The sequence below is a fragment of the Salminus brasiliensis genome, chromosome 9, assembly GCF_030463535.1.
Source record: "Salminus brasiliensis chromosome 9, fSalBra1.hap2, whole genome shotgun sequence".
Taxonomy (NCBI): Eukaryota; Metazoa; Chordata; class Actinopteri; order Characiformes; family Bryconidae; genus Salminus; species Salminus brasiliensis.
Genome location: NC_132886.1, coordinates 13329833 through 13347908, shown reverse-complemented (window position 1 = coordinate 13347908; position 18076 = coordinate 13329833). Strand labels below are relative to the sequence as shown.

Here is an 18076-nt window from a genome sequence, read left to right as displayed (position 1 = left end):
CAAATAACTGAATGTGCAATATTTTTGTGGTTAGAAATTTTTAGACATTTTATTAAGGCATATTTATTAAAACAACTTTTATATAGGTAGTTTGACATAATAGCTTTACTAAAATAAGTTAAAAAAATATGCAGTGAGCGATATTAAACAGCATGCATAATAATACACACATGCACCAAAGGTATGCTGTAATATACATTGCATGTACTTCACAAAAAAAAAATCATCCAACCCTCTAAATGCAGATCTACAATATATCTACAAATCTACAATACTCCAAAAACACATACTGACATTATAACTGACTCCACAACCTAAAAACAAGTATATTTTACTGGCGTGTTTAAGCGCTACACAGTTACTTCTTACCAAATAAAAAATAAACAGGCTGTGTCTGTGCACCCGTTTATGACTTCAAATCCAAAGGCAGCAGCCGAGCAAACCTCATCTACACCCATTTCCTGGAGACACAAGGTCACGGCGGAAGAAAGCAGGAGTCCAGAACTCATGTAAAGTGGGAACATAAGTGTTGTTCTTGGTTTTGCAGTAGCGAGACGTGAACAGCTGCACAAATACACAGCTCAGTTAGTTTCTTTAGGATTTTATTACCATTCTATTCCTGTATTTTATTTAGAAAATGTACCCATATAATATTACAATCATTTTGTCATGCAATTTTCCCATTATTTTTGTTCTTCCCATTTTTTTTTCTTCAATTACCTAGCCCACACATGCGCAACCAGCCACTGCCTATTTTCAAACTACCACCAAAGCAAGGTCACCAGGCTCTGACTGCAGATGGCAGGCAGCATGAGCCAGGATTCAAACCAGCGACCCTAGGGTCATGGTGGCATGGGCTTAGCCTGCTGGACCATAATATACTATTATATATTTGAAATGTTTACACTTACCCTGCCTTTCACTTTTTCAGTAGCTTCATCTTCAGAGTCAACTATAACCTCATCAGCGGATTCAGTTACAGGAGAGGCCTTTCCTAAAGAAAGGAAGACTTTCATCAGAGAGTACACATAAAGTAAAATAAGCATGTATAACTGCATTTTTGTGTAACTGACAGTGAATGGCTATAGCAGAGGTCTGAGCTTGACAGTATTAGCTGTAGTCAATTTGCTGACAAAATAGCTATAAAGGCAGCAGGAAAGTGATGAAAGTAGGATTTTCAATGTTGCCGGAACATAATGTAAACATCTGAGTAGATGTATCTAGATACAAATACGTGTGTGTGTGTGTGTGACCTCTTCACCCTTTCCAAAGCTCTCCTTTAGGAAGGCTAGTGTTGACCGTTCCCATCCAACATCTAGTTTATCAATTCAGTCCCTCATTAAAGTTAATCAGGGGAGCTGCTGGTAGAACTACACTAATCCATACAGTGTCTGGAGTTCACAAAGAAGTCAGCACCCAAACTGGTGTTCTATTATCCAATATATTAATGCGCCAATACATCCGTTTTTACATTTATAGTACTTGATTATTTGTTTATATACTGTCTTTACAGTGTCACAGGCCCACATTTACTACTGGGATAATCAGTGTTAAACAAATAACATGGCTGCTAAAGGCATTTGTAGATCAGATTACCTCTTTAAAAACATGTTTGCTTTGAAAATGACTGGCACGCTATATTAATTATGAGCATGGAAAATGATTAACAGACTTGCAGGGATGGAAGGTTGAAGGGCAGTATCGAAGGCCAATATTAGCACATTAGTGTTTTGAAATATACATATGTAGGGTGGCCAATCATTGTTACTGATCTCAAAAACCCCAACTGTGGATTTTAACTGGTCATGGCTACCTGGACTATCCATCCGTAGAGGCATGATGGTGGGTATGCAGGGTGAGCCAGCACAGATTCTGCATGGAAAGAGAACATTGCTATTACTGGAATTCAACTCATTATGATTGTTCAGAATCATGATACACTAAAAACTATCCTGAACACACTGGTTAATCAGTCATCAGCCACATGTTCATTCTTGTCCATAAGAGGTGAGGAAAATTAGTCAGTATTCATAGTATGCATAGATAACTCAATACTTTAGATCTATAGTCATGCATTGATATTTAAGGAGTTCCTCTCACTGTGTATCAATTGAACTGGTCTGCTTCTTTTCCGGGGTCAACGTGCAGCTGAGTTTCCTCTTTCGGTCTCCAGAGTCACCATTTCTCACTCTGCACACACGCTCTGTTGATGACTGTCTTGGAGATTTTGGAGTCTTTTCCTCACTGGCTGTTGTGTTAAGCAATGCAGATTGTGTGAAATCACTGATGTCCAGTTTTGGGATGATGACTCTTGGATTACGCTTCGTACTGGAGGTGAGGACAGCAGGAAGAGGTTTGTCTTCTTGGGACGTCATGTCCGGCACAGTCCCGGGTGAATTCTTGCTGGAGTTTTTAAGCCCCACTCTTTTCCGCTTCCTGTCCTGCTCCAGAACTCGTGTACTCCTCCTCGTCGTCTCTCGTTTCTCTGTTACACTACTCTTTCTCCTCCTCCCTGAGCTTCTTCTCACTGGTTGCAGGTCATCTTCCTCATCATCTTCTATTTCACTGCTTGTAGATGTTTGACTGATTACAGTAACCAGTATATTCCCAACACTGTGTTCCTCCTCCGGAACATTTTCCAAACTCTCATTCTTCGGACCAAGCCTCGATTTCACCGTTGTGTAATTGGAGGCCTCTAGGTCTTCTTTACTGTCTCTTTCTATAAAGGATGCCACATCCTGATTGGCTGAAGTCCTCTGTGGAAGGTCTTTACTGGAGATCGTCCCGATCACCGGAGCAATTTGTGACGCTGTTCTCCTAGTTTGCCTAGTACTCCGGGACCCCGCAGCTGATAGAGCGGTACTCAGGACAGTATTTGGGGTGGGTGTGGATCCTGATTGGTCTGTGTGCCGTACTCTGCCAGAGGGAGGGAGGGAAAGAGAGGATAGGATAGAGTCCCCAGTGGAAGAAGGAATGGATGCTGGGGAAGGGAAAAAAATCAAGCAAAAAGAAAGAACATTGAGAAATATAATCAGAATCAGTATTATATATATATATATATATATATATATATATATATATATATATATATATATATATATATATATAAATTACTTTCTAATATCTACAAAATGATTCACCTCATCACCGTGCTCACCTGCAGAGCCAAGATGTCCCAGACATTTCTCGTGCTGCAGCAGAGTCCTGAGAAGCTGCGGCTGAGACGCAGAGCGTGCACATTCCTCCAACACAGCTGGGGCAGAACTAAGCCATGACACAGTCTGAAACATACACACATACACAAGACGTCACCAGCTAGCTCAATGCTAAACCTACAGTAGTAAAAAGAAAGGGCGCATTATGTGTGTATTGAGTTTTGGCTATGCAGTCTTGCTCATTTGTATTATTGGAATTGGAGAAACCAAACTACTTGGATATCGATCAGAGCGCACAAATCAAACAAACCAAAAAACAGCAGCCTTTTAAGTAGATAAACCATTTTACAGATAGAACTGTGATGTGTGTGAAGCATAGGCGTCTTACATGTATATGTAAATGTGTCGATTTTTCAAGATACAGGAGAAACACAGACTTTAAAACATACTGCTATTGCTTATTATTGTCCATAGTCCATGTAGACTGTACATACTGGAGAGTAAATGGTACATTTTTAAGAGTTAACAATGTTTACACGCTATATGATATTCCCTTACTTCAAATATTCACATTTCCAAGATATGGCTATACTCATGTTAATTCACTGGTGATATTCACAGTAGGGGTTTGATACGCTTGCTCTGAGGGTTTGGTACGTTTGATCAAGTGTGAAGGCTGTTTTTGATGCGCAGAAGCGGCCCAGAGAACCGACCACTGGTCCTTCTGAAATCACGCAATCCGGCAACAATGAGCCCCTCTTCCAACAAAGCCTAGAATAGAGTCTTGGGTGTGGACTCATGTATTCGGAACAAGTGTGAAAACGTCCTTAATGCAAAGGAAAATGTAAAAGGTGAGACCTCAGCAAGGTCTGGGACAGGAAGTAGTTGGTCCAGTCTGGACAGGAACTCCCACAGCAATTTCTCTAGAGCCTGGTCATACTGTGGACCATACTGAGAGTCAAACTCCTCCTGAAAGTAGATTAAGAATAAACATGTGCATAAACATGTGCATATGAGAAAAGCAGATGTGCATTTGGAGTAAAAACAGTCTTAACATTTTCTCACCTTGAAGAATTGTCTCCTCCCTGCTGGGTTCTTAAGCAGTGTGTGCACAAGGATGTGGAAGTTCTTCACAGCGGCCTCCACTTTCTGATCCTTTCTCTGAGTGAGTGGAAACACACAGAAGCTTCAGAAAACAAAATGTTACTGGTTATGTAACAGACACTCAAAGCCAAGCCGATGTGGAAGTAAGAAGACCACTGACTTTCCCTTTAGATAGCGTGGGAGCACGCAGTTTCTCCAGTAGAGGGAGAATGAGTTCAGGGTCAGAAGACGGAGATATTCGGAGATGATGCAGAATCAGCTAAAACAAACAAAAAAAAGGACATCTGAGATGAGAGTTGTTTCCCCTAATAAAAGAACTAAAGGATCAACTAATAATAAAAAAACTCGAAACACTTCACTACATGTACTTGTACTTAATAACTTGACTGGAAATTAAATAAATAAAAGGTGGTGTCTGACTACTGTACATAAATAAGGCAGAAAGAAAAATAAAAGTGAATGTAGTTTAGCATTTCAGGAAGGTGATTTTTTTATTCCTTCACAGGACAAATCAAATATCACGACTGTCAGCATGAGAACTCACTTGTGCACGAAGACCCACAGACAGCTTAGCTTGATGCCTATAACTCAGCAGTCCAGGTACAGTTTCCGAGACAGAGGTCACAAATTCCTCCAGCTTTCCATAATGAGTCACATCACGCTGCTGCATCACCTTCCACACTGCAGCCGAGACCAGTCTCAGTGGTGGAGCCAAAAGACGAAGAGAAGCAACTGGTAAAGACTCATCTGATTGATTGGACAGAGAAAGAGATTATAGGAGTCAGACAAGTCAAGACATTAACTGTTCAACATACAGTTATTACTTCTGTATGTTGTAATAACTTACATTTTAAAGATGGACAAGCAAGAACTTTCATAAGTTTAAAAAAAAAATTAAACAATCCAAATCCAAAAGAAATATTCTTAAATATTCTTCTAAGAAAATCCTAACTATTTTTTTTAAGATGTAGCCATTGCCAACAATGGCTATTATGATTTACTGAGAAACAAAATCCTCCTTGTAAAAATATAATTGATGATGCCTTCAGGGTACTTGGCTAACAAGGTGTTATAATCTGGGTCTTGTTGCCTTATATGCCTTATATCTTGTTGTCATATACATACACACACACACACACACACACACAGGAAGATAACTACCTGTGCTTTAAGAACAATATATATATATATAGACACACACACACACACACACATATATATATATATATATATGGTGTCTTTATATAAACCCAGATGATAAAACCTTGTTAGCCAAATACTCTTAAGGCATCATAGCATTCACAGCCTACAGCTAAACATACACACATTTAGCTACATATACAGATTTATTCATACATTTATACAACGTTGGAAATGATTTGCTAAACAGTTAGAGCTGCCTTACCATTGTCCCCAGCTTTTCCTGGTGTCCTCATCATCAAACATGTAGCTAAATATTTATTGGCAATGTGAAGTTTATCTGAGCTCAGCTGATCTAGCACCAAGTCACATTACAGCCCTGGCTAAAGTAGCTTAAAAAAGCGATGACAGCTGTTCTACACTGCAGTGATAATAAGTGCTATGGGTTTAATAAACACAGGACCCCCAGCTTTAAACAAATCGAGACAACGTTTAAAAAATTAATTCGGATATTGTCAATAATGGTTCACTTTTTCGCGCCGCGCCAAATTTCTTGGTCTCTTTCCGGTACAGGGGACCTTTTGTGGGTACTTCCGCACTTGGAGTGCACATAGCCCGCACATGAAATCCGATATTTCATAGATTCTAGCATGTGCTTACATTAACCTGCCATACCAGCAGGCTCTAAATATGCTCTTAATATGCAAGTGTGGAGTTTTATATACAAGGATAAAGTCAAGCGCAGTTTTCCAATCTACTGGTCCTTGGTGTTATTTGTATTTTACATGTTTTAGATTTGGAACTGAGCCATTCGCGTTTTTCAAAATTAAAGTCCTCACTAAAATGGGCATTTCAGTCTATTTTATTCCACGCGCAGTTTCTGCATGTTTGTATGCAGCTTATCTCGTCCAGGCCAACACCCTCGGCACGCTATCAGGTACCGGACCTTGCCCCTTGACATCTCCGGCTGAATCATTATGTTGAGACCGAAGTCCAGAAAAGCAGAACAGACATCAGAGCAGATAAAGCTAAATTCATGCAGTCAGCCACAACAGATCCAGCACACAGCCTCCAACTTAGAGAGGAGCAGAGCTGGGAATTAATTTAGACAAGCAAAGGCAGACTAGTACTGGAGCACTGAGGTCACCAGGATGGACAGCACATCCTCACTGATAAAGTAAGTTTGACCCCAATATCAGTGTTAATATAGAGCTTTAGTATAAAGCATACAGTGAACCGGTTAGTGAACTGTGTTGTCTACCGATTTTCTATGTACGTCAGTGGTCTGAGCTGTGTTATAATAATAATAATAATATGTATGGACATTTTCACATAATATGAAATATGTAATGAGACATAATGTTTAATGTGTAATGCATTAAAATTATATATATGTATGTATATATATATATATATATATATATATATATATATATATGTATATGTATGTCTATATGTGTGTGTGTGTGTGTGTGTACTAATGTACTAAATGTAGTAATGTTTAGTATTTGTATACTTTCATATATGCTCTTTAATATAATCTAGCAGCAAATGTGTCACAATTTCATGACAAATGGGCATGGAATAAAAGTTCTCCTATATGGCCTGTTGATAATATGATCTTGACTTCTTTAAAGTTAAAAAGGTATTTCTTATCCTAAAAAGTTGCTGTTTTGGTCATACAAGGTTATATATATATATACTTATCAGCCCTTCTATTTAATGTATCTAACTGTACATTACTAAAAATGTATAAGTTTTGACTTTATCATCTGGTTTCCTGGACACACATTAGGTCTAGTATTGGGCTAAATGGTAATGTCAAATGCATTCCACCACTGGAAATCATCACCGAAAGTCTAGACTTCATCTTAATCTTGGCTTTGTGAATAGGCTTGATCGGTCTTACACTAGTACACCCCTCTAGTACACCCCTCTACTACGCTGATATGCCGACATGCTGTTTTAATGTCCGCTGATTTTGTCCAGCTCTGAACTAATGTTTTCAGAGTCATTATCAAAATATTTCTGATTTGGCATCTTTGTGTGCTGACCCCTCTTTTAGGTCAGTATCTCGGCGCGTGTGGTCGCCCCCTCAGAGGCCTTTCAGAGTGTGTTCCTTTAACAGAGAGAGCCGGAAAGGAGTCACTGCAGCGACTCTAAAGGAACTGAAACAGAAGGTGAGAGAGAGTGATAAAACACTACTTAACTGTTTTAGGTGGAACATACTATCAAAAGAACAGCTTTTATAAGGTCGAGGCTTTGAGCTTCTCATGAGCTTATGATGTTTTCTGCTTTAGGTTTAGGCCCTTATATGTAAAAGACTGAAAAACCCTATATTTTTTCGAACTTACTGACTCAAATTTCTGGACATAGATTAAGACTAGTCTGGGACTTAATTGTTTTTTCAATAGTGATTTACCATCGTCTGTAAACCAAGGTTTATACCAAGGTCTTTAAAGCAGCTCGGTCAGCCTGACAACACAACTGTACAAAACACTAAAGAACATGAGGACACACAGAACACACAACAGAGCTTTGGACTCATTTCCTAAGTGAACTGTAGGTCTTTCTTATAATGTTATTATGCTTTGTTTGTGTGTGTGTGTGTGTGTGTGTGTGTGTGTCAGGCAGCCCATGCTCTGCTGATTCCCACCCTGCTGTCTCTGGTGTGTGAGGAGGATGGGACTGAAGTGGACTCGGACGAGTTCCTCATGGCTCTGCCAGACAATACAGTTTTCATGGCACTGGAGCCAAAGCAGACCTGGAGACCCCATCCTGTATGTATGAGTGTAGGAATGAGATCTGCTGCTGCTGCTGCTTTTGAATAGTCTGCCATTCCACAACTTCCCACTAAACATGATAGGACAACTCATTTTTGGAGATGTAATATTTTGCACAATATTATAAGTGCAGTACCAAAACAACTGGTTTTAAGACAGATTTGTCAGTCTACCAAAGCTCAGAGCTGAAAAGGAAATGAAATAGGGAGCTAATGCAACTGTGTGAGAACTGGGGTAATGCATGCAGATTTGTTTTGAAGGAAACTAGAGCATAAGCAGGGTCATTTGAACCATATTGAAGGTGTTGGAATATTTGACCTGGAATGCAATAATCTAGATTAGATGTAATGAATGCATGAATAATGCAAACATTAATAATGCATTTTTTCCAGTATCTGAATGTTATCACATGATCAGTTGCCTGTCCTTTCCATCCTAAACGAGCGTATCATTGACAGTTAGCCAAGAGAAGCAGCTCCAAACCAGCTGACAGCAAACCCCGCACTGGACGTGACATTGCTCGGGTGACCTTTGACCTATACCGCCTAAATCCGAAGGACGTGTTTGGCTCTCTGAGTGTGAAGGCCACGTTCCAGGGTCTGTACTCTGTGAGCGCAGACTTCAAATGCCTAGGACCCAAAAAAGTGCTCAGGTGAGAGAACAAGAAGTCCATAACTGCCTGTATAACTTACATATGATTGATTATTGAATATTAGCACTTTCATTTATAGTCCATTAAGGGCTAGGTATTAACCAGTTAGGTGTGTGATAATTACATTTTGAGCAAATATGATGAGATGTTCCAGTCAGTCTTATCTAATGTACACCAAGATGCTTAGCAGGTTCGAGCTAATAACTAGGTTAGTGTGCCATACAAACTCCAAAGTGCTGTGGAATGAATGATTGGTGACATGATGTTAAAAGGCTTGTATAATGGTTTGACCCAAAAGTGTGACCTTGTTTGCACCTGGTCACCTCATGCTTTTTAAATATCAGGATTAAATTGGGTTAAAATAAGGCCAAGCCACATAAAACCGCAGGTGTAAACGCACCCAATGTGCATTTAAACCAATTACCAATCCCTGATCACTCAAACCACTTCAGAAGGTGGTCTGAGATGCATGTGGGCCACATATTATAGCAGTGTAACCGCTCCCCAGCTCTCCAAGACATATTCCACAGCTAAAACTCCTCCCAGTACAACGAGACACCAGCAAAACCTGCCCTGCAACAAGTAAATGAGCATATTCCATCCCTAACAGTGATCGGATTTCAGAATCAGAATCAGAATCTCTTTATTTCACCAAGTATGTTACCCATACAAGGAATTTGTCTTGGTGAGAGCAACACGCATGACAAGTAACAAAGAAACACAGAACACAGTCTTAAACTAAAGGAAAATGACACTAAACAATAAATAGGGTAGGGGATAAATTAAAAAAAAGTAGAAAGTACTAAGTACTTTCCAGAGTACTTAGTACTTTAGTACTAAGTACTAAGTACAGTCCAGAGACTGAAAGACTGACTACCAAGTGTAAATTAATGTGGCTAAAATATTGCAATGTTAATGTTGTTAAAATATTAAAGTTCTAACACGTAAATAGAAACGAATATGTCTGCTTTAAATTCATTGTTTTTGTGATGTCGTGAAAACCCAAGTATGTACATACAGTATGCCTGCTTTTTTAGCCTTTTACTATTCACAATACAAGGCAAATCATTTACATATATCAGTCTTAAAGACATAATAAAAACAGCCCATTTTCATTGAATGGATGAAAAAAGGGTTGGGATGAGAGGTTGTAAAAATTAATAACAATTGTTCTTTGGTAAAAAAAAATCTCACAAATGGGTGGTAAAAATATATAAACTGGAAACGTAGGACATGGGCCCATGGGTCAATACAATGAAACTGACAGTGAAATGCCAAACATTATTTGTAGTAAAACAGTAGTCAGTACAAATAAACATTCATTATATGTCCCTGTAATGTCACAAATTTGAACAGGAAATATAAGTACATTTACATGGACCCAGTAAAATTAGTAGTATAAATTGTTGTTTCTACTACAGCCAGGATTTAACTTAATTTGTAAAACATCAAACAAGTATTAGACTTTTATGGTTTCTTGAACTCTTGAATTCTTCGTACTGCCTTGTTTGCATTTTAGTAAAATACTGTTTGTATGTGTACCACCTTGTTATTTCAAATCATTGTCCAGTAATAGATGGTCTACTATGGTATTTTTAGCCAAACTTTTTGCCCAGCTTATTAGAAACTGTAAAGCCCTTTGGTGTAATCTGAGTGTATATTCTGCCTGTTTACGTAACACATTGTCCAGATAATTACGCAACATTTTAGAGTTTGCACCACATACCATTAACATTACCCATGCCATATCTAGAATCTGTTAGCCATTTCAGTATAATCCAGCATGAATTTTCAGTGTTGGCCTGCAGCATTGATGCATATAGACTGAACAGTATGGAATCGACGTAGGGGCAATTTAGCTGCAAAAAAAGCATTGAGTGGTTTGAAGGCACCACTACAGTTTTTAAAACATCCACCATCCAGGAGAAAAGGTGACACAAACATTGACTTTTAAAAAAAACCCAAATTAAATCAAATCCTTCTATGAGGTGCAATTCGCCTTACCGAAAGGTCAGTTTGGAAAATAGTGAGAGGCTTTACTTCTGTGTCTCTTATCTTCGGTATCAAAGATCACACAGATCAAATATTAATGTGGTTCATTCAAATGATTAGTGTTTCATTATCAAACAGGGCTGAATTTCCTGAACGCATCGTAGCCCAATAATGATTCTTAAGAAATTTGAGCCTTAAGAAGGTAATTCTGCCTGTCACAATAATTGTTACTGATGTATCGTGCAATATATGGACATGACCTCAATGATTTTTGCTGACTTCAATGTTGACAGGAATTTGCCAGTATGTTAACTTTTATTTATTTCAAATATTTTTAATCATTTTTCTAATATTCCGATATCTGAATATTCTTAATAATGCTCATAAAAAGTGTGTAATAGCATTATACTATTTCATTATTATTATATTAGCAGCATAAAATGGTCTTAACATGATTTATAATTTTAAAATCATTTATGTAAATTATTACTATTTTTGAAAAATTAGTACTAATTGTGACAGTCCTAATGTTAAGTATACAAGCAGTACATTTGCAGTTCTTCTCTAACTTTCCCATCACAGAGAAGCCCTCAGAATCATCTCCACTGTACTCCAAGCAGCAGGCCACATGTTGCTCACATCAGCCACTGTGATTCGCCGAGTCATTCAAGGGGCAGACCTCCTGCAAGTGCAGCATGGCAATCATGACGTTCAAACCGAATACTGGAACTGACTTCAGCTTTATTCAGAACATTATGGTTCAGTTTCCAGACAGGGATTAAGCCTAGTCCTGGACTACATTGTCCTTTTAATGGGGACTCCGTGTAATCCAGGCCTAGGCTTAATCCCTGTTTGTGAAAACAAAACCTAAGTGCTCTTGCTTTGTAAATGCAATCTTGGAAATTTCTCCCATGTGACAATGTAAATGTAAATACACACAGTGTAAACACTGAATGTTTGTTTGATCCGTTTTTATGTATGTAAATGAAAATACAGTGGAGTGGAAGTGGAAACAAGCATGTTTTGAAGACCAGTTTATTGAGTTAAAATGCCATTGTAACCAAGGGGAAACATTTTCTAGAAATAGGTACAAAAATCTTCACAAGTGAAAAAGGAATTCTCTAGTCAACCCCATGATATCAATCAAATGCATAGAATATAAAATGTATCATTCAAGCTTTTCTCTTCGATTATGGTCCTATGGTCTAAAAAAAACTGACTCCGTTGAAATAAGCAATAATTAAAATGTAAGCACATGATGTATATTGTCTGATCTTTTAACACATTAAATAATTATTTTAAAACCATTTTAAAATAAATATTTTTTTCCACTGATTGACTGTTTAAAACAATGCTCTGAAAGGTCTTAAACTCAATTTCAACATTTGTTAAACATATGAAGTACATGAAAAATAAAACAAAAACATGAAACCAAATTTTATGGACACTTATTAACCTGCTGAATGACTCCAAGGAGAATGAGAACTCACAGAAGACAGACACCGAAATGCTACACATGAAAGCTGACAGTAGTTTCACCCAGAACCTGTGGTCTGCAAATTACTCTCAGCTTCTCTCTCTGCTTATTTAGTGTTATCATAAATAATTTCAACGTAGGCAGAAATCGCTTGGATTGGCAAAATTAAATAAATAAATCATGTATTAAAAATTCTGACGAGGCACTGGATTATATCAATGCATCAGTGGTGATGAACAATGGACATGAGACAGAGAAATCAGAAAAACCTTTAAAAAAAACAAAAAACAAACAAAAAAGCAACCCTTTATGATATACAGTACTTGGCAGCCATGTAGAGTCCAGACTCTACTTTTCTTCTATTCTAAATGCTCTCTAACATTACAAGTAACTTTACAATTACCCCAGAGTCAAAGCTCACCCCCTGGCAGTGCTGAAGGACTTTCATTATATACGTTATTCCATATCACTTGACCCCCTCCTGTCCCGTTACTGGGTTTAGGTTCCTCTAGGCCTAAGCCAGAGTCTGCTCCCTCTAACCAGGACTTGTTCCTCGAGGCCCTCCCACCTCTCCTCTGCTGCTTGGTAATGCCTGCAATGATGCGCTCCCTGTCCTCTGGGGTCATCCAGCGCATGTTGTTGTGTTTGACATGGTAACGTGTGTCTCCAAACCACTGGACAATCTCTGTCCGTGTCAGACCTGTCTTCCGCTGCAAGATGGTGTAGTCGTCACTGGTGGGCCACTGGCAACACAGAAAGCTCTGCCTTAACACGTCCAGCTGCTGCTGCGTCTTCTTCCGGAGGTTGGGCTCGGGGCCGAGGCTCAGAACACGGCCTTGGATAAAGGACGGAGAGGGAGAAGAGGAGGAAGTAGATGGAGAAGGGGCTATGGCAATCTCCTTACGTTCTTGTTTAATAGAAGTCTCAGGCTCTGGGTCTACTGTCGCTTCCTCTTTTCTCGCTTCTGACCCACTAACTCCCTCCATCAGAGGGTCCTGCTCATCTTCCATGTCCACATCCAGCTCGACATCCAACCCCTCGGAGCCAACTGCCTCGCTGCCATCGAACAAGCCACCACTAGGGTACACATCAGAGTCAAATTTTCTTCGATTCCTACCCGATCCCCGACGTGAGCGCCTGCCGTCCTCAGACAGCCAAGACCGACCGCTCCTGCGAAGCTGATAGCGGCTATCTGCAAACCACTTTCGAATTTCATGGCGCCCGAGTCCGGTGACACGCTGAAGACGCTGAACCTCAGCCTCGGAGGGCCAGTTCCTATGAACGAAACTGCGGCGGAGCACCATCAGCTGAGCTTTGGATTTCTTCCGCAGCTGTCCAGTGGGAGCGCGGGGCTCCGGTTTGCCTGGTATATGTGCATCTGTTGGGGACTGGTACTGCACTGTGCTACCATGTTGGATACTGCCGTCTAGTTGTGCTGGATAACTGAAATCACTTGGACTTTCGGGCTCATGTTCGAGAGGAGGTATGTCGTTTATATTTATGTGGGACTGAGAATTAACTTTGTGCGGGGATGTATGTTCAAAAGCAGATTGGGCTTCAACTGCTTGTGGAGCAAACTGTTCTAAACCGTTGGTGTACTGAGGAATGGCACTACAACTTGTGACAGCACTGCCGTTGTAATCGATGGAATTATGCTGTGATAAAACGGTACCGTGGTTGGGTGTGTGATGCATCTGTGCCACATAGGTGTTCCCTGCAGACGCTTGTTTAAAACTTTGCATTTGCCCTTCGGCCGTCTTCCTCTCAAGAGCTAAGTCATCAGATGATGCATCTTCCTTGTCTTCCACACACTCCTCCCCGAGGTGCATTTTGTGTTGCCGCCACAGCTTGCGCCGCGTCTCACGGATGTCGTCATCTCCCCAGCTGATTCCATAGCGAACGCGCTGCATCATGAACCAGACTTTGACCCGTTCAGCAGGCAGGGAGCAGCGGCGCGCCAAAGCGTTAGCCTCCTGCTCTGTGGGATACGGAAATGCATTAAAAGCCTCCACAAGCTCAGAAACTGCATCCAACTCATGAGTCTGCTCAGAGCGCACCCACACCAGCTTCAGCCCCTCAGACACCAGAGGCAGACACACCAAGTGCGTCCGGTTGAGGCTGGACGTGCCGGAAGATGCAGTGCCCTCACTTTGGTTTCCTTTGTTAGACCCTGAAGAGCATGAGGCTTTCCTCCGAGGCAAAACGGAGGCGAGAAACGGGCTTTGGCTGGACTTGTCGGCTGGTGCATTTTTCGCAGTCTCTGTTTGCGCAACCTCTGGTACCTGGTTCTCCACAGTGCATGTACTTCTGCTGCTTTGCTCTGCTGAGTCCTTGGCTAAGGAAGACGTGGACCCCTCAGAAAGCTCAGGCTGTGGGGAGCAGTGGAAAGGAGATATGAATGTCTGTCAGATGAGGAACTGAGTATGCACTGCAGAAAGTACTTGCTACACTCTCGATGCCCACCTCCACCATCTTCTGATACCACTTATCTGAACGTAACCCAGTTGTATTTTGGCTTGTGGGTTGCATTAGCCAAATTGTATAGATTTTATTAATCCATGTTATTTCAGGGATTGAAATCCAATCCAAAAGCTACTGCTACATAAGCCAACATAACAGACACTGGAATATCTATGGGTCAAATAAATGGCGAACGGCGAAAAGGAGAAGAGTCACACAATTAACAAATGTACTTGCTACATACACTGCATGCAATCCTAGAAAACCTATAATCAAACAAAAACTCACATATTAAACAAATCATGCTTATGTCCAACTTAAAAAAGGACAGACTGCGTCTGACTGGTAGACCAGTAAACCCAGAAACCAGCAAGGGGCAAGAGACCACCCTGACCTTTTACAGTGACTCACAAACTAACAAATAACACTTACGTTTTCCACAGGGGGGCTTTTTCTCCTTTCTGGGCATTGCACACCATCCCCACCAGCAGCCTTAACATCTCCATCCTTATCCTCCTCCTCCTTTCCCCCACCTTTCTCCCCTCTTAGCGAGCTCGGGCCAGGAAGGGAGGTAACAGGGTGGACAGAGCGGAGATGCTGGCTAAGCGAGCCGACGTCTGCTGCTTTATAGCCACATATACGACAGTCGTAGCCATCGGGAGTCGTTAAACTCTTACCCCCGACTCCATTCCTGTTTCCATCCTCACGCCTCTCCACGGGGCCGCGCTTCGACTCGGCAAGTCGTGGTGGCTCGCACTGCTCCATTGCAACCTACAGGGATGAAGACAAAGTTAACTAGCTGAGCAACAAGATCACACTCGCCAGAGCCACAGCCAGAGCCAGAGCCACAGCCAGAGCCAGAGCCAGAGCCACAGCCAGAGCCAGAGCCACAGCCAGAGCCAGAGCCAGAGCCACAGCCACAGCCACAGCCACAGCCACAGCCACAGCCCAGCCGAGGTAACGCAGCAGCTATGCTAGCTAACACCGACCCGGCCGTCGTGTTGTGGTAAGTATGGTGGCCAGCTAACGTTACCCATCCACTCAAACCTGCTGACACTGCCGGCGACGCTGCCGATGTCTCAACACCTCATTAAAAACTCCCTGAGCGGGATTTTCTCTGTTGAATCGGCTCTCTCCAACATTAGCTATCGACCCGCTCGCTAGTCGGAACAAAGGCTTTACCGCTGGAGCTCGCCATCAAACAGCGTCGCCAGTCACCTACAGCTACATACACCTTCACACGCCTAACACAGCGCCGAACACGTCCCAGCCCCGGGATAAAGGAGGGCGGCAATGAGGCCATAACCAGCCCTGGCAAGGTAGGTGCACTCGCCTCGGATAGCTGTTGTCAATCTGTCACAGTTTGGTTTGTCGCATCTTCGATCCGTGAAAACAGAAACGGTTAACGTTTATGATCTCCAAAATAAAAGTCCCCGACCACGGCCCACTGTTTCCCGTGAATAAACTGACTTGTCCGAAGTGCTGAAACCGCCCTGAGCCCCTAAAGCATAAAGGTAGGAATATAATAATTAGCTTAAGATTTAAGTTTTAAATCTAGAAAATGTTTTAAGCCTCTAAATATACATTTTCTACACTGTTACTTTAGGGGCTCTGTAGAACCACAGAATTCCTACCTACTCCTACCACTGACGTGCAGCAAAACCACATGAGATATGTGGACATATGATTATGATTATTATTATTATTATTATTATTATTATTATTATTATTGATTGTTATCATCATCATCATCATTATTATTATTATTATTATTATTATTATTATTATTATTGATTGTTATCATTATTATTATTATTATTATTATTATTATTATTGATTGTTATCATCATCATCATTATTATTATTATTATTATTATTATTATTATTGATTGTTATTATCATCATTATTATTGTTATTATTATTATTATTATTATTGATTGTTATCATCATCATCATTATTATTATTATTATTATTATTATTGTTATTATTGTTGATTGTTATTATCATCATTATTATTGTTATTATTATTATTATTATTATTATTATTATTATTATTATTATTATTGTTATTTACATACTACAGATACATGTGTACCCTCAATATTTGTAAATACTGAGCTTGCTTTAAACCGATTATTTCACCTTTTCTAGGTAAATTAACACATTGATTTAATGTGAAGGCTACACATTTATTTTTAAGTATGTAAACTATTAAAATGATTAATATATACTATATATATCTAAAATTCAGGCTAATATTTTAAGTAATATTTACTAACATTTGTTATATATAGTTTATATATATAGTGTATAGTCTATGTTCAGTTTTATTTAAAACTTCAGTTCTCCTGTTCTTTTAAATCTTAAGTCTGATATGTTGCTGTAATGTAATAATCATTATTAGGCAACTTTATTTTTAATTACTGAGTAGCCAAAAAGCTAACAGGTAAATGGATGTTTATGTCTCATTTAAAATAAAAGATTAAGCTGGCAGAGCTCAGCCATGAGTTGTAAATGTGTCTAAAATCTCTCTTAAAAGACTTTTTTATCAAATCATCTTTAACAGTGACTAACATGTTCACATACCAGGGAACCAGTTTTAGCTCTGATCATTTCGGAGAAAGAGAAGGAGTGTTTTTCTCTGCAGAGCAGGAAGGGGCTGGAGCACACCAGGGGGAGAGCTGCCTGGTGTTACAGTTTGGATCTCATTTAGGATTTTGACTCAGAATGATCTGCATTACCATCACTGAGGAGTCATTCACCTCCAAAACAGGTTAATAAGAGCTTATAAAGGTCCACTCCTTTTTTCATCACAAGCAGATTACCTGTGTTTCAGATATGGATTTCTGTAATTCACTAGTCACAATTCACTGTGTGTGTGTGTGTGTGTGTGTGTGTGTGTGTGTGTGTGTGTGTGTGATTATGTGTTCACTGCCATGGATTGGTTAAATGCAACTTCACTGTGTAATGTCTAAAGTGTGTTTCTCAAAAAGCACAAAAGCACAGTCTCTGGAACAACCCATTTATTTTTTATGGACTGAACATTAAATATATTTTACAATATATTGCACTATACTGATTAAATGTTCATATCAATTAAACAGCCTGAAATTAACATTGTTCAATGTTTTCAGAGTACATTTTGAATTACTAATGTATTATTATTATTATTATTATTATTATCAATAATAATAATAATAATAATAATAGGTGTAGTAGTAGTAGTAGTACTAGTAGTGATAGAACCCATTAAAATTACATTAATTTTAATTAATTAATTAATACATAAAAAATACATTAATTTATAAAGG

At 39.7% G+C, this 18076-nt stretch overlaps 3 protein-coding genes across 3 annotated transcripts; 1 reads left to right on the top strand and 2 right to left on the bottom strand.

Annotated features, from left to right (window-relative positions):
- Positions 1-47: 47 nt before the first annotated feature.
- On the bottom strand, positions 48-5948 carry tinf2 (TERF1 (TRF1)-interacting nuclear factor 2). Its single transcript, XM_072688799.1, has 10 exons — positions 5665-5948; positions 4804-5006; positions 4420-4518; positions 4221-4316; positions 4014-4124; positions 3158-3281; positions 2101-2980; positions 1814-1872; positions 912-994; positions 48-564 (listed from the first exon to the last, which is right to left on the bottom strand). The coding sequence occupies exons 1-10, from the start codon at positions 5696-5698 to the stop codon at positions 445-447; spliced, it is 1809 nt and encodes a 602-aa protein (XP_072544900.1). The 5' UTR covers positions 5699-5948; the 3' UTR covers positions 48-444.
- A 325-nt stretch (positions 5949-6273) lies between these two features.
- On the top strand, positions 6274-12093 carry cideb (cell death inducing DFFA like effector b). The gene is made up of 5 exons (XM_072687503.1): positions 6274-6576; positions 7465-7579; positions 8030-8179; positions 8641-8834; positions 11409-12093. Exons 1-5 carry the CDS (start codon positions 6551-6553, stop codon positions 11557-11559), a joined length of 636 nt encoding a protein of 211 aa, XP_072543604.1. The 5' UTR covers positions 6274-6550; the 3' UTR covers positions 11560-12093.
- homezb (homeobox and leucine zipper encoding b) lies at positions 11846-16150 on the bottom strand. Its single transcript, XM_072687501.1, has 3 exons — positions 16097-16150; positions 15196-15534; positions 11846-14672 (listed from the first exon to the last, which is right to left on the bottom strand). Exons 2-3 carry the CDS (start codon positions 15526-15528, stop codon positions 12714-12716), a joined length of 2292 nt encoding a protein of 763 aa, XP_072543602.1. The 5' UTR covers positions 15529-15534; positions 16097-16150; the 3' UTR covers positions 11846-12713.
- Positions 16151-18076: the final 1926 nt, after the last annotated feature.

Coding starts and splice junctions, on each gene's coding strand:
- homezb (XM_072687501.1), bottom strand. CDS start 15,528: ATGGAGCAGTGCGAGCCACCACGACTTGCCGAGTCGAAGCGCGGCCCC. Junction 14,673..15,195: donor AAAGCCCCCCTGTGGAAAAC/GTAAGTGTTATT, acceptor TGCTCCCCACAG/CCTGAGCTTTCTGAGGGGTC.
- tinf2 (XM_072688799.1), bottom strand. CDS start 5,698: ATGATGAGGACACCAGGAAAAGCTGGGGACAATG. Junction 4,125..4,220: donor GGAGGAGACAATTCTTCAAG/GTGAGAAAATGT, acceptor ATCTACTTTCAG/GAGGAGTTTGACTCTCAGTA. Junction 565..911: donor CTGAAAAAGTGAAAGGCAGG/GTAAGTGTAAAC, acceptor GTATTTGTGCAG/CTGTTCACGTCTCGCTACTG.
- cideb (XM_072687503.1), top strand. CDS start 6,551: ATGGACAGCACATCCTCACTGATAAA. Junction 6,577..7,464: donor AGCACATCCTCACTGATAAA/GTAAGTTTGACC, acceptor CCCCTCTTTTAG/GTCAGTATCTCGGCGCGTGT. Junction 7,580..8,029: donor TAAAGGAACTGAAACAGAAG/GTGAGAGAGAGT, acceptor TGTGTGTGTCAG/GCAGCCCATGCTCTGCTGAT.